We start from the raw sequence: 14,921 nt of genomic DNA, 5'->3' as shown, positions 1-14,921 counted from the left end.
AAAATCTCCGGGCTGGCTCACCCCAGGTCGGCAGACTCGGCTTCCAGGATGATGCTGTTGGTCTTGTTGTCCAGGACCACGTGGCCAATGTCGCTGCCGTAGAAGCTGGACCGCGGGGTGCTGACGCAGCTGGACAGGAGGGAGTTCATGGCTGAGGACTGATTGGAGCCGGGGATGTTCATGGGGGACGGGGTCAGAGACCTCTGCTTGACGACCTGGTTGATGTTCCTCACCGTCTCAAAGACTCGCTTCTGGTGACTGGGGGATGCACAGCATGATTCATGAGTAAACAGACGCCAGAATGACTGCCGAGTCCAACCTTCCCCAAACTACATCTGAGGAGCCAAAAGGCAGTTGGCCCACGTGAGCCCCCAAGCAACCTGACAGCCGGGCCCCCAGTGTTTCTTGGGGTGTTGGCTGGAACTTGAGAGACTCCGTGCCCCCTGAATTCAGGGCTCTAACACATGGCTGTGTCCTAAAGGTGATGCTAGCAAGACACTGCTCCTTTGTTCTCACTTAGGCTTAACCCACAAATATAAACACTTCGGGAGGGCTTCTGTCTCCAAGTTCCTTCTCCTCTTTCACGGAGGTCTCTAGAATGTAAAGTCCAAGAGAGCAGTGTTCACTGCGGGGCACAAACAGGGCTCCGGAAATATTTGTTGGCCATTCATATATATTATAAAGAAGACAAAGTGAGTCTTCAACTTCTAGAAGGAGACGATAAACACCAGATTACTATTTTTTTTAGCAACTGCTCTAAGAGCATAACCGTTTCTTTTTGAGGAGTCCAGGGCAGGCAGGTTGCTATAAGGCCCACTTCCTTCTGGGACGCAGAGGCCTCCACACATGCCCCGAGGACCCCACTCCAGTTCTGTCTGTGGGCTTCGGGTACAGGAAATACACAATGAAATCGGACCCACAGGCTCCTTAGAAACACCTCAGGGCAGGCCTAACGCAAGAGCTCACGTTAGGAAGAGAGCTGGTAGAGGCCGATGTCCCTAACGTATCCAGAAAGGAAGCGGACGCCTGTGCACCCCTCAAAGAGCCCTCCTACTGCACCCCATTCTTCTTTTCCTAACAGATGCTAAGAATGTTTAAAGTACTGTTTTTCACAGAAAGGAATGATAAAACAAGTGGTGGTGTCAAGGAAGAGCCTGTAGTAACAGAGATAGGATACATCCCTCTCCCTACTCCACTTTCTAGAAGTTCGGAATCTATCTTGAAAACCTAGTAAGAGCGGGGGGCTATTATCGGCCGTGTTCTCTCATCTCCCGTAACCTGGACCCAAATCTGTGAAAGGTCCACAGGATCACTGGTGGTAGTCTGCGGCCCAAAGGTCGCTAGTTTTGAAGACCACGGACACGAGGCCGTCTCTGGGAAACTTAGAACCGAGGCCGTACGCGAGGTCTGGAGACTCCGGCTCTTCCAGCTGCAGCTCCTTGCGCATCGTGCCCTCGATCTCTGCCGCCAGGGAGTCCTGAGAAAAGCCAGAAGACGCACTGAGCACACAACAGTCCGAGCGCTCTGTCTCTACAAGAGGCGCACGGCCGGCTAGCCACAGGAGTGCCAGCCAAGGTCTCAGAAGCCTGCAAACTACCCATGGCACAAGGCCGACGACATTCGTCACTGCTGGAAACCCTGACCGAGCAAGCCCCTAGACGGAGCAGTTCTCAGTGGGCGCCGGGTGTTAGGCCCCTGCACTCCCATGCAGCAGACCCCATGGTCCCTGGGCCAAACCACAGAGCTGTGACACTGTGCGCGAGGACAGGCGGGGAACTCATGGAGGAGGGGACCTGAGTTGTAAGCAGTGTCATCGGAGCCTCTGCTCTCACGGCCCCTACCCCTGCAAGAAAAGCTCCTCTCCCCACCCACCTCTAACAGCCAGCTCTCACCTCGTTTCCACTAGTAACCCTTCGTTCCTCCCCGCACAAGGCACCAAACACATGACGTCCCTGCAAGTTCCCTCAGCAGTGAGTCCACTTAGAGCTTTCTCCAGCTAGGCCGTGAATCTTGTGGGTCGGGGAAAGGCCTGGCACGGAGGACTTCTCACTTCCCGGATGGGCCAGGCCCCAAGCTGGGACCCAACCCCTCCCTGCACCACCCACCACTCCTGACAAGCAATCCCACACGCTGACGCAGGCAGGTGCCAGCCGGAGGACCAGGCGTGTGCAGAAAAGCACCTGCTGAGGGCTCAGAGGAGGACACCGCGTAGGACAGCCTGGAGGGAAGGGCCAACTCTGCGCCAACCCCCAGATTTCCCAGGATGGTAGGAATGTGCTTTCTGCACTGTCCACAGGGGGTGCCACCGGCCGCAGGTGGCTATTGAGCACTTGAAACATGGCCAGTGTGACCGAGAACCTGAATTTACTATGCTAATTTCAGTGGATTTAAATTTGCATGGCCACATGTGGCCAATGGCTTCCCAGCAGACAGAGCAGGAGGACTCCAAGGTGGCCCCTTCCAAGCCCCACAGTCAGGGAGGGATGCTGCAGTCTGGACGCTGGAACCAGGTTGGGGGACATGAGAGGGGTCAGGAGCTGGGTCAGTAAAGGCTTAGTGGGCTTGTTTTCAATTCCTATTTGTAAATGGGCAACTTTATTTAGTAATTATGACTCACAGACTGGCATTCAACATGACCCATGTTGTAAAAGGGTTAGAGGGTGAATAGGACGTTTTATAAAGCCTGTTTGCATTTCATTGATTCATCCATTCATTCACTCCTGTATTTATTTTAGAGAGAACGCACATGCAGGGGAAGGACAGAGGGAGAGAAAGAGAATCCCATGCAGGCCCCATGCTCAGGGTGGAGCCCGACAAAGGGCTCGATGTCATGACCTTGAGATCATGACCTGAGCTGAAATCAAGACTCTGACACTCAACCAACTGAGCCTCCCTAGTATCCCCTAGTTCACTTTTTTTTTTTTCCCCCAATGTTTATTTATTTTTGAGAGACCGAGAGAGAGTGTGAGCAGGGGAGGAACAGAGAGAGAGGGAGACACAGGATCCGAAGCAGGTTCCTGTGCTGACGTGGGGCTTGAACTCATGAGCTGTGAGATCATGACCTGAGCCGAAGTCTGACGCTTACCCGACGGAGCCCCCCAGGCAGCCCCGGTTTGCTCTTCTTACTGCTGTAACTCACTGCATGGCTTACGTTCAGAGCGCTGCATCAGGAAAGGGTCTTCATACAACTCAGGAGAGATAAGATACCAAACGACCAATCTGAAAGCCATGCTGGCAGGAAGTCGCAAACAGGCTCTGTGACTTTGGTCATGATCCCATCTAGCGGCCTGGGGAAGCCGTGGACCGCTTCTCAGAATAATATTTATAAGTGAATAAAATCCTTAGGACAAAAAGGAAGCCACGTGTATTGGACTTGTTACTAGAACGTTACCAACGATGAGCACGAGACAGTGACACGCAGGATCTGGCTTCTGAGGCTGAGCTCAGCATGAGCAGGATTTTGAGACATTTACAACCGAAACGGGCCATGAAAGCAGCGACAATTTCAACTGGTGACAGCGCCACGAGGTGCTCATCTCGCTGAGGCCTGCTGCCTACCTTCATATGAGAAGGAAACGATAAGGGGGGAATCAAAAGAAAAGATATGACCTTCCTACGAGTTCATGGGCTCCCCGAGTCCTGTGTGGGGACCCCAAGGCAGGAGCTGGGAAGGTACTCTGCAGGCAGAAACTGCTACTTATGTTCCATCAGCAGTCAGGTCGGAGCGAGCGGGGCTGGGAGTGAGGGGGGCAGATCTGGGATTCTGCTCCAGAAACACAGGCATGGCACCACTCACTTTGCCTTAAATACCTTTAATACACAGCGCACGTTAAAAATAGCCATCTTCCAAAAACTGTGCCAACAGCTACAGGAAAAGGCAAACAGAAGCTAAGGATCTCTGTGGGAGAAGTCCAAATACAGATTTTTTTAATTGGACTTTGCTATGTCATGGCTTCCTTTTAAAACACATGTCTGTCCCCGTGGGTGGGGATGCTGTGGAGCGAACCCCAAGTGCATGGGAAATACAACATCCCCAGAAGTCACCAGGCCAAGGTGGGAAGGAGGGAGACTGAGGCAGAAGAATGCACATCGCCACAGAGGACGGTCTTTGAGCTGAGTGTCATCAACATTCAGACAAGGAATCTGGGGCACAGAATGTTCCTAACTGCCGTGACCAGGATTCCTGGACACACCGCATCACCGATCTGCTCCTTGGAAAGCTGTGTTGTATTTCTTTTGTTTTGGTTTTTCATTAAATTTCAATCAAGCTGAGAGATGGTTCTAGCCTGATTTTGATATACGTAAGCAAAAAGAAAAGGAGATCATGATTTAGGCGACGTGGGCCAGACAACAGGGGTCGGGGGTGGCCCGAGTCAGCCACAGGGAGTGGGTGTGGAGGGACAGAGCCCAAGGAGAGGCCAAATGCGGAAGGGACCGAGTCGCACAAACCGTGAAGCTGCCATCTGCTCGGATCTCATTCAGGAGTATTTCTCTCAAAAGTTCTCTCCTCAAAGAGACTATGGTATTTCATCAAAGCACGGAAACAGAGCCTGAACATAAAAGTTCTCGGCAGTCCGTTCTTCAGTCTATCTACGCACCCACCCAAACCCAGGATCTGCTGAGCATCTACGCCTCTGCAACACGTCAAACACAGCGCGGAGAACAGACTATTCGACAGAGGAGTTGCAGAGGCCTGCCCTGTGCTGCCCAACCCCAACAGGGAGGGCCAAACCCGCTTCTCCACCATGCTTCCTCAAAGCCCAAACATGAAAGATCAGGCCAGAGCTAAGAAAGAAAACTGTGGGGAAATCATTTTGTAGAAATGTGAACACAGCTCCTAGTGGAGAGAGAGCTTTTTACAGATCACAGAGACTAAAAACCACCAAGAGAATGATTAATAAGCCTAGAAAGAGGGGGGCACCTGGGTGGCTCTGTCAGTTAAGCGTCTGACTTCAGCTCAGGTCATGATCTTGTGGTTCATGAGTTCAAGCCCCATGCTGGGCTCTGTGCTGACAGCTCAGAGCCTGGAGCCTGCTTCGGACTCTGTGTCTCCCTCTCTCTCTGCTCCTCCCCCACTCACATCCTCTCTCTCTCCAAAGAAAAAAAAAATTAAAAATTAAAAAAAAAGCCTAGAATAAACCATCAGAAGTGCATGGGCAATTTAATAATTCTGGAATGCACGGTGAGACCAAAATAGCTCATACTCTGACAAGGTCAGGAAAATAATGATGTATGAATAACATCTTACTAGGAGATCTACCAGTTCAGGACGAGAGACGGAAAAAGCGGCGGAGTCGAGGGCTGGGAAAGGAAGAATCCGCCTGCCGCCTGCCTCGCACAGGAGCCCCTGACGCATCTAGGGCCACGCAGTGGGACGTGAAGCTGGCCCACAATGACTTCGCTACAGAGCCCGCCCCCACCAGCGGCACCCCCACGCCCCATGGGGGAGGGGGGGGCAGCGGCACTCACCATGGGGAACAGGCCCAGCGAGTGGTAGCGGCGGGACGCAGTGCTGGGCACGCTCTTGTTCCGCAGGTTCTTGAGCTCCTCCTGCGCCTCGTGCAGCATCTCCATGCACTCCGCGTACTTGTCCTCCAGCTCGCGCAGCTGCGGAACAGCGGGGACGCGTGTGGGGTCGGCCACCGGCGGCCCTCGCCCCCGGGGCTGGACACCGAGAGACCCCGCAGCTCGGCCCAGCTTCCCCCCGGGGGTGTGCTGGTGGACTCAGAAACCCGCCATGTCCTGACACCGAGCACTGGGATCCCGGCTTCCCGTTCCGGAAGGCAGAGTCACGGGGATGAAAGGCACAGCCAGGGGATGGAGCCAATGGCACTGCAACAGCTCCCGTGCGGGGACAGGTGCGGCTACACCTCGCGGAAAAGAGGCGCTGCTCACGGTGCGTGCACCTGAAACCGCTCTAGCAGCATGTGCCTGCTACTCACATAAAAACACTGAAAAACTGAAAACTCTAAAAAAATTCAAAGACTGTCTTAAAACAGCATCTTTACAGGAATGGGAGAGCAGGTCGCCACACCCTCGTTTCTAGCCACATCTCCAAACAGGCTCCTTTAGGTGCTGAGCACCGGGTCGTTTCTCTTGGAACACACAGCAGGTGCCGGCCATGCAGGGCCGGCGTCCCAGGAGCCCTGGCAGTAATGGTGTGAGTGCCATCAGGCCAGTCGGGATGCCTTTCAACTCAGAGTACAAATGGCCCGTGACCCCCAGCCTGGGAGGGGCAGCCGAGAAACGGGCTGGGCCTGGTGAGGGGAGGGGGAGCCGCTCACCTCGGCCGTGAGCTGCCGCTGGGCATCCTTGGCAGCCCCCAGGTGCTGGACCAGCTCCTCATTTTCCACAGCGCACTGCGACACGGAAGGGACAGTCAGCGACTTGTGCATGACTTGGAAGCACCCCCTGTTCTCTTACTCGCTGATCTGCGATCATCCTCTCCTATTTCTACAAGGAGACTTCCATGCCAGGGTTAACACTTCGTCTTCCTTCTGTGTAATGTCGGAAGCAGTCTTTCCCACACCGAGGTCACCTAGAGCCCACCCCACCCCCACCATCACAGCCAAGGCCCCTCTCCAGACGCACGTCACCTCGCCTTGCTTCCAGCAAGGGCCTGACCTGGGACACTTAAACTTCATCTCCAACTTAAATCAGAAAGGGGGTATTGTTCTGCCGCAGAACACACGGGGTGCACTCCGTAAGAACAAATAAACACTAGACTAGAAAATTCGAACGTTAAATTCCAAAACTCCCTTTTGGCAGCACCTCCCTTAATGCATTCTATCAACGTGCAGATCTTTTTTCAGAGATAAGTGGCAAATCAGTGGCAATGACAGGATCCCCTCCCTGGTTCAGGACGACCAGCTCTGTCCTATTAGATCTGCTAAGCCTTTTGCTCCAAAGGGGCAGCACAAAATCCTAAAGCATGAAACTAAAGGGCACCGTCTTCAGGTGCAAATGCCATCGGCACTGGCCCGAGAAACGGGAAGCCTTACAGCTTTGGCCTTCTTCTGCAAGTCAACTATCTGTGACAGCAGGTGTGTGATCTCCTCTTGCTGGCGAGCAGCATCCTCGGTCTTCTTGGCCAGCTCCTCCGAGATACTGGCAATCTGCACGTTGGCGTCCCCTTTAATCAAGAAATAACAACCACCGGAGAAATCAGACCCAGAGAGAATGGTCTCTGTGGCTTGCACCAGAAAAGTGTCTTTGTTACAGGCCAGGGGGAAGAGAGGAGAGAACACAGAGGAAGGAAGGAACGATGCCCATCTTCCTGCCCCAGCTCAGCCTGGGTGGCCCCCAGGTGTGCCTCCTGGGCCTGGCGTGAGGGCCCGACCCCACTGACAGCAGCCGCCTCCCCAGAGGGAATCAGGCTTTGGGAGTCAGGCGGGAGATGTCACACCAAACCGAGGTGCATCTGCCCAGATCCTCACCTTCAAGCATGAACAGATCCACACAGGATCCCCTGCAGTCCCCCATTCTAGAAGGAGCTGCTACCTGCACAGTGTAATTCCCTTGGGTGTTTTCAACCCATATTCAGAGTCATAACTCATTTTACTAGATGTGAACACAGGGTGTGTTTCATCTACTGGGTGTTTTCCTGGAACTGCTGTTTGAGTTTTGTTTTCACTTGCAAACTTACAATGGAGAGGGCGGGGAAGCGCTTATTTGCAAAGAGAACTCTGGCCTCGACTTCTGCACATCAGTCACGAGAGACCAGTTTCTGCACATTAACACTGGACCTCTGTAACTGGGCTGAATTCAGGCATCACCTACCTCCAGTGTTCCAGCAGAAAGCCAACACTGAAATCAGACGTCCGTCTCCGTGAGAAGAGAAACTAAGACAATGCATGGCTGGCAACCTAGCACCCAATTTCTCACGAATCACAGTGAGGGGTGCCTCTAGTTTTAAGAAAAATGTTACTGAGCCCAGGCTGGCAGGGAGATGGTGCTTTCTCAAGGGTGAGGCAAAATTTGCCTAGTCACGGTGACGGGAGAGGCAGGAAGTAAAAAGAGGGGCTCGGGGGGAGCACGAGGGCCAGGACATACTCAGCTCCTTCACACAGTCGTTGACCAGCTGCTGCTCCTTCTCTTCGTAGGTGATGGTCTCCGTCTTCAGCTGGCAGGCCTGTGGACAAGGCTCGAGTCAGAGGCCCCGCACTCATGCCTGGACTGGTGAGGTGGGCAAGGCTCGGGTCAGGGGCCCCGCACTCATACCCAGACCGGCGGGGTGGGCAAGGCTCGGGTCAGGGGCCCTGCACTCATACCCAGACCGGCGGGGTGGGCAAGGCTCGGGTCAGAGGCCCCGCACTCATGCCTGGACTGGTGGGGTGGGCAAAGCTGAGGTCAGAGGCCCCGCACTCACACCTAGACCAGTGGAGTGGGCAAGGCTCTGGTCAGAGGCCCTGCACTCACACCTGGTGGTGGGCAAGGCTGAGGCATGGAGCACGGATTAACCCGGGTTTGGAATTAACCTGCCTTCCAGCGTCTGCCCACCTGTCACCCATTAACACCCTCAAATCCAGAAAGTCCATCACAACGCCCTGCTTGGCTCCAGCATCTGGGGCGGTCACAGTTGCAGAGCCGAGAATAGTGCACCCCAGAGAGCGCCATGCACAGGCACCGCGGGGGCCATCCTTCTATCAACGGCTGTTCATTCGCGTCTGTCCCAGACCGAAGACACAGCCCCTTTGTGACCCCAGCAGTGTCCAGGACTCTGCTCTGTCCACCGCGGGCATTCTAAGGATGCCCACGGGAATGGTTCACACTTGTCATGTACCCGTTTTATGTGAGGCCCCGTCCTAGGAGCTCTGAGTTGGAGTTTGAGCTACAGTATTCAGCATGGTAAAAACAAGGTACAACAGGAAAGCATCAACATCCAGAGACCCAAGAGCCATCCCAGGACTCGGGAGAACCTGCTCTAGGCTGAAACGGTGGGCAAAGAGAGATGCAAAGGTCTGAGGCAAATATCCCAGGTAGAAAGAAGGTAGCCATGAGCCGCCGGACCCCAAGGAGACACTCTGTTCCTGAAATGAGGGGAACCCATAGCTGGGATCGGAGTCCCTCTGGTTTAGGTGAGCATTCTGACAGAGGGCCGGATTACTGCGAGCCAAAGACTGGAGCCTTTACCTGGAGCGGGCCCTGGAATGGAAAACTCTGGGCCGCCGTCTTGGCCCAGCCGCCAGCTGGCAGAGAAAGCTTGGTCAACCCTCTTGGTTTGCCCACCAGCAAACAAGGGCCACAAGATGTAAGGTCTAAGAGAACATCACCCTTTCCTCGTGAAGAGCCCCATTCGGCCAAGGCATGAGGCTCTTCCCAACTTGTGGGCAAGTTCAAGGTGGTCTGCCCTACTGGAGGGGTTTCAGGGATCCCCTGGGCCAGCTCAGGTGGGCTTGCAGCCCTAACTTGACTAGCCACACCTCTGGCTAGAGAGAATAAACTCACCGAATTAAGACAAAAAGTACTAAACTTGCATGCCTCAGTGTTTCCGGGGAGGGGCAGTGGGCTGAAGGGAAGTTACAGGGGGTCAGAGTCCCAGAGCCTCGCAAATCCTGGCTCTGTCATTCACCACTGGGCACCATGTTAGCAAATCACACACTCAGCAGCCTGGGTCTCGCTGTAAACGAGAAGCAAAGTCACCAGCTTCCAGCCTGGCTGAGAAATGTGAAGAAAAGAACATGGGCAACGTGTCCGGCGCACGGCACAAACACTCAAGAGCTGGAGCCCTGGTGGCCTCGGCGCCACCTTTTTAACCGTCTAGGAAACAGCTCTCCAAGTTCTCATGTGCTGTTTGCTCGGAGCATCTCTGACCTGTAGCAACCTGGGAACGAGGCTTTCACACTGGCTCCACAGCACTTCCGGGCCAGAGCGGGAGGGAGCCCTGCCCAAGCTGGAGGAGGGGCTCACCACGCTGGTCCACCCCGAGGATCCCAGCGGGACGGGCATGTGCTGCCCGGGGGCCAACGCCCAGCACACAGACACGGCACGCCTGGCTGGCGCTGGGTGCGGATGGGCACCGAGCCCGGGCGGCTCTCCCACCGACTGCTGTCCCCGAGAACGGCTGTGTCCATGGCTGTGCCCGCCAGGTAAGGTGGAGGGGCCCCCACCCTGCGGAGGGGACGGGGCAGGGGGCGCGCTTCACCTCGGACCGGAGCACAACGTTCTCCTCCTCCAGGTCCTTGAGCTTCTTCTGAAGGGAATCCAGATGAAAGTAGTTCTGCACGGAGGAGGACGACTCGTTCCTCTTCAGCCTGGGGACACAGTGTGGCCTCGCTCTAGGGGGGACATCTGTTCCCCGCACCTGGCAAACCACAGGGCTCTCCAACGCGCAGCCGTGAGACACGCAGGCAGGAGAGCAGACCCGCCGGCACACAGGCTCGCCACCCCTAGGACCCGCCTCCCGACCCTCCGTCCACCACTGGCAGCTGCCCCCGGGCCTCAGCGTTCAGCGGGATCAGCTACTTGAAGCCTCCCCAACTCCATGGCCTGGAAGTCTACTTGTAACGCACTTGTATGTGCCTGGAGCAGTTTTAAGTACTTTCCATGTGCTCATAACCCTAGAAACCAAGTATAAACTAAGTGCTGTCAGTTTCCCCTTTTTACAAACATGGAAGGAAGCAAGCAAGCAGAGTGACTAAGTAACGTGGCCAAGAGCACACAGTTAGTAAGCCAAGGTCTGAACTTGGCCCACGGGGCTCCAGAGTTCACGTCCCCGACGTGAGGCTCTGCTGACTCCAGAGAAGGCCGCACACCTTCTGCCCCAGGGCCCACCGCGGCATCTCGGGCTCCAGAACCCAGCATCCTCCTCTCCCTGCTGGGCCCATGGCTCAAAATGGCTAAATGTCCTGCTAAAATAGCACAGGTGATCTGTCTGGGGCACGGGGAAGCCTGGGGGCGGCTGACCCTCGCGGCCGCTGCAGCGACCCTCTGGGCGGGCCCAGGGGCCTGAGGGCCGGCAGCGGCGCACAGACTTACGGGGTGGAGCACACGGACTCGGGCTCGCTCTCTTCGGCGGCGCTGGTGTAGAACTGCAGGAGCTCATCCTTCATGGACAGCTCGTGCCGGAGCTGAGACACCTGCACAGACACAGTGGGGCGCCATTCACCCCCGAGCACGGACCCCGCCCCCGTGGTCCCTTACCACAGGGTGTCCTGGATTTTGCGCTCGTCTGACCCCATTTAAGAAAAATACGGTCCGTTATTTTTTGGACAGAAAGCCCTCTGCCTAAATGTATGATGTTTACTTTGGTTTAGAGAGGAGGTAGGAGGGGACTGGAAGGTTCTAGAATGATATTTGGGGGTAGGGGGGTGGGCAAGGCAGCATATGGGTTTTGCAAATAGCCAGGTGACCAGCTGGGCAAATGGCCAGAGAAAAAGATCCTGTTACCAAATGAAAAACAGAGGCCATTCACTTCTGCTGAAGCCAAATGCCACCCCAGACGGGGCCCTGGCAATGCTGGCTCTGGGTGGGCAGTCTGTCCGCCCTCGCGTCACACCGGCATCCCTCACAGCCCCGCCGTGTGCCTGCGCAGGCCTTGCTCTGCATCCCAGCAACTCCAGATGCAGGAGGAGAGTGGCAGACATCAGGATGTGGCCACACAGACTCCGCTAAGGCAGCCGTTGCAAATCACCTGATTTATCCTTGACGTTTAGAACACACAAACCTGTGCCTTAAAGTTTTCACTTGCCCTTTTACCTCGTACTGAGGAACAGGAAGCGACTGCTGTCAGCGAGAATTACAAGTTTTCATTCTTCCTTGATTCTAATCTGACTTGGGGTCTATGTTGAGTTCGGCTTCCCTGCACAACCGAGTATTTATGACTTCCGCGGAGTAGCAGACTTTATGTGCACAAAAGCTTTAGTTTCAATATCTAAACCGGCAATTTAATGATATGCCAAATGGGGGACATACTAGGGCTTTCAAGTTCAAAGCTTTTCTGAGGAAGAAGAGGTACTTCCACTTCCAAAGAGTTGGATGCTGCTGTGTGGGGTGAGCAGGCCAAGCCCCGCACAAGGGCAGGGATGTGGGGAGGCAGGAGAGGGGCGACGGTGGCCAGCTCCTGGGTGCTGGGCGGCACACTCCTCTCCTCCAACCAGGCTGACCTGGCCGGCCCATGTGCCCCAGAGAAGGGGAGGTCAGCTCATGCCCGTGGGGTCAAGGAAAGCAGGGGCCACTTCTCCAAAACACAGCCACATTCGACCCTCTTGTCTTTCCAAAGGTCCAAACCTATTTCATCACATGAAAACTATTATTAAATCCAGACAATAGCTGCGAATAGCTTTCATGTGGAAAAGGTCTGACTACATGTAAGAGACGCAAGGAAGGGGCATCCCTGCCCACTTAGAGTCTCTGATAGAAAATAAAGGAGAGGAGGGGTGGCTGGGTGGCTCAGTCGGTTAAGCGGCTGACTCTTGTGGGTTTGTGGGTTCGAGCCCCATGTTGGGCTGTGCACTAACAGTGAGGAGCCTACTTGGGATTCTCTCTCAAAAATAAATAAATGGTTAAAAAAAAAAAAAAGAGGGGGGGTGCCTGGGTGACTCAGTCGGTTAAGCATCTGATTTCAGCTCAGGTCATGATATCACAGTTCCTGAGTTTGAGCCCCGTGTCAGGCTCTATGCTGACAGCTCAGAGTCTGGAGCCTGCTTCAGATTCTGTGTGTCTTCCTCCCTTTCTGCTCCTCCCCTGCTCATGCTCTGTCTCTCTCAAAAATTCACATTAAAAAAAAATTTTTTAAAGGGAGAAGAAACCAGGAGAAGAAAATCCGATGGAAGTCCTCACAGCTAAGATTCCCAGTTAAAAGAACAGGATAATGGAAAAGAAACTACAGGGGCACCTGGGTGGCTCAGTCGGTTGAGGGTCCAACTTCGGCTCTGGTCGTGATCTCATGGTTCTTGAGTTCGAACCCTGCATCGGGCTCTGTGCTTAACAGGTAGAGCCTGGAGCCTCCTTCTGATTCTGTGTCTCCCTCTCTCTCTGCCCTGACCTTGCTTGTGCGTGCACGCACTCACTCACTCTCTCTCAAAAATAAACAAACATAAAGAAAAGAAGCTACAAAGTAGGTCCCCGCTCGATCTCCTGACCTTGTGACACGGCCGACTCCGTAGAACCTTCCTGCTCCTCCCCCATGGTGACCTTCCAGGAAGCCACTGCTTCTCCTCTGAAACCTCAGTCCCTTAAGATAAGCCTGAAGCCTTCCTCCCCCACCCCTGACCACTGATCCGATCCCCTTTGGCCAAGATCTGTATCATGGAAATGACAGGGTTTCTACCAGGACAACAGGCTACTTTTTTGGTTTGTTTTACAAACACGAATTTACACTGCAGGGAAGATCGTGCAGTCAGGCCCTGCCCTCCTCGGGCTCCCCTCCACCTGCGCACGCTCGCCCCCCTCAGGAGCCCCTGCCCACCGCCGCCTTAGCCCGTGCGCACCCCAGCCGCCGTGGGAGTCTGGGCGCTTGGGAGACGGGGACCGTGAGGGCTGTGCCCTCCACACCGCCCGGAGGAGGCCATGACCAGAGGCGCAGCAGCAGCCGTCTCAGAGCCCGGGGCCTCGGAGCCCGGCCCCACCCGGCCCCGGCCGCCAGCTCCTCACCTCCTCCCTGATGTGTTCCACCTGCTCTTCCAGCAGCTCGTTCCTCTCGGTCAGCGTCTTGTTCTTCTTCAACAACGACTGGCCGATCCGAGCGGCCAGTTCTAAATCTCGCTCTTTCTACGGAAGTCAAAAGGGAGACGAGATGTTCAAAACACCTGTGCGTCCTGAAGGAGCCACGGGTGCTTGGTGTCCACTGAGGAAGAGGTGGCGTTCGGAAATGACAAAGGAACGAAGAACTCCCCGTCCGCACACCAGCAGGGACCCTGCTCAGAGGAGGGCGGCGTCCACCCACACACCGCACAGGTGCGCAGACCTCAGGCGATGGGGGCACCCCCAAGGCCCAGTGAACGCAAGTCTCCGTTCCTGCCGGAGACACACGCTTCCAAAACCACTCCTCCGCAGCAGCTCCGGGACTTGGGAAATCCTTACAAAGCCAGTCCCTGGTGTCCTCAGGGAGGTGCCATTAGTGAAGGGCAGACACCCAAGGTGGGAACAAAGGTCCAACAGGTACCTTCAGGTGACTTACCAGGGAAGTTCAACTCTGATTCTTGACATGACTAACTTCCTTATAAAATTGAACCAAAGCCTATCATCTCCTGATTGGGGTCCCATCTGCAGGGTGGCAAAGGCAAATGAGTACATGGCCTTGGGCCAACAGCTTCAGCTAACGAGGGTCAAGTACACTCCAGATGAGCTTCTTAGAAACTGTCAGTAGGTTGAGACTCATTTAAGTAATGGCAACTGCTATTTTATTTTTTTGTTTTTTTAATTTTTTTATTGTTTATTTATTTTTGAGACAGCAGGAGACAGAGTGTGAGCAGGGGAGGGTCAGAGAGAGCGGAAGACACAGACTCTGAAGCAGGTTCCAGGCTCTGAGCTGTCAGCACAGAGCCCGATGTGGGGCTCGAACCCACGAACTGTGAGATCATGACCTGAGCCGAAGCTGGATGCTTAACCGACGGAGCCACCCAGGCATCCCTGCTATTTTGTTTTAAATGAAATCCAACAGCACAAAATTGAAATACCAAAGTGCATTCTATGTAATAAGGGTATAATTTCATGTTTACACTTTTGCTTGTCACGTGTTTATGTAAGTGAGTATGAAGTCACATGCTAAGATGCATTTCTTACAGCGAGTACTGGTCAAGTTTAACCTAACCTCCGGGCGAACCCTTCTCCTCCGTGAGTCTAAGAGGCTGGTTCTGCCTGAGCACCCCCGGACCTGGTTCCTTCATCTGTTCTCGTCTTAGATGGAGAGGGGAGATGGGGTGACCCTTGGAAACGTCTTCTAGCATCATGATTCAGAGTCCTACTATATATATATATAT

At 54.5% G+C, this 14,921-nt stretch overlaps 1 protein-coding gene across 8 annotated transcripts in view; it reads right to left on the bottom strand.

The window, feature by feature from the left end:
* The window catches only part of TRAK1 (trafficking kinesin protein 1), a 120,737-nt gene that overhangs the window by 22,842 nt on the left and 82,974 nt on the right, over window positions 1-14,921 (bottom strand). For all 8 annotated transcript variants that reach the window (XM_029940495.1, XM_029940490.1, XM_029940492.1 and 5 more), the window contains 9 exons: window positions 13,594-13,710; window positions 10,978-11,078; window positions 10,145-10,253; window positions 8,053-8,131; window positions 7,002-7,132; window positions 6,285-6,359; window positions 5,470-5,607; window positions 1,401-1,477; window positions 22-258 (listed from right to left, as the gene is read on the bottom strand). In XM_029940495.1, the coding sequence (XP_029796355.1) occupies window positions 22-258; window positions 1,401-1,477; window positions 5,470-5,607; window positions 6,285-6,359; window positions 7,002-7,132; window positions 8,053-8,131; window positions 10,145-10,253; window positions 10,978-11,078; window positions 13,594-13,710 (1,064 nt within the window). The remainder of the gene's footprint in view (window positions 1-21; window positions 259-1,400; window positions 1,478-5,469; window positions 5,608-6,284; window positions 6,360-7,001; window positions 7,133-8,052; window positions 8,132-10,144; window positions 10,254-10,977; window positions 11,079-13,593; window positions 13,711-14,921) is intronic.

This window comes from Suricata suricatta, chromosome 5 (genome assembly GCF_006229205.1).
Source record: "Suricata suricatta isolate VVHF042 chromosome 5, meerkat_22Aug2017_6uvM2_HiC, whole genome shotgun sequence".
Lineage (NCBI taxonomy): Eukaryota > Metazoa > Chordata > Mammalia > Carnivora > Herpestidae > Suricata > Suricata suricatta.
Note: the sequence above shows the minus strand (reverse complement) of the source record. Positions and strands in the feature narration are given on the sequence as shown.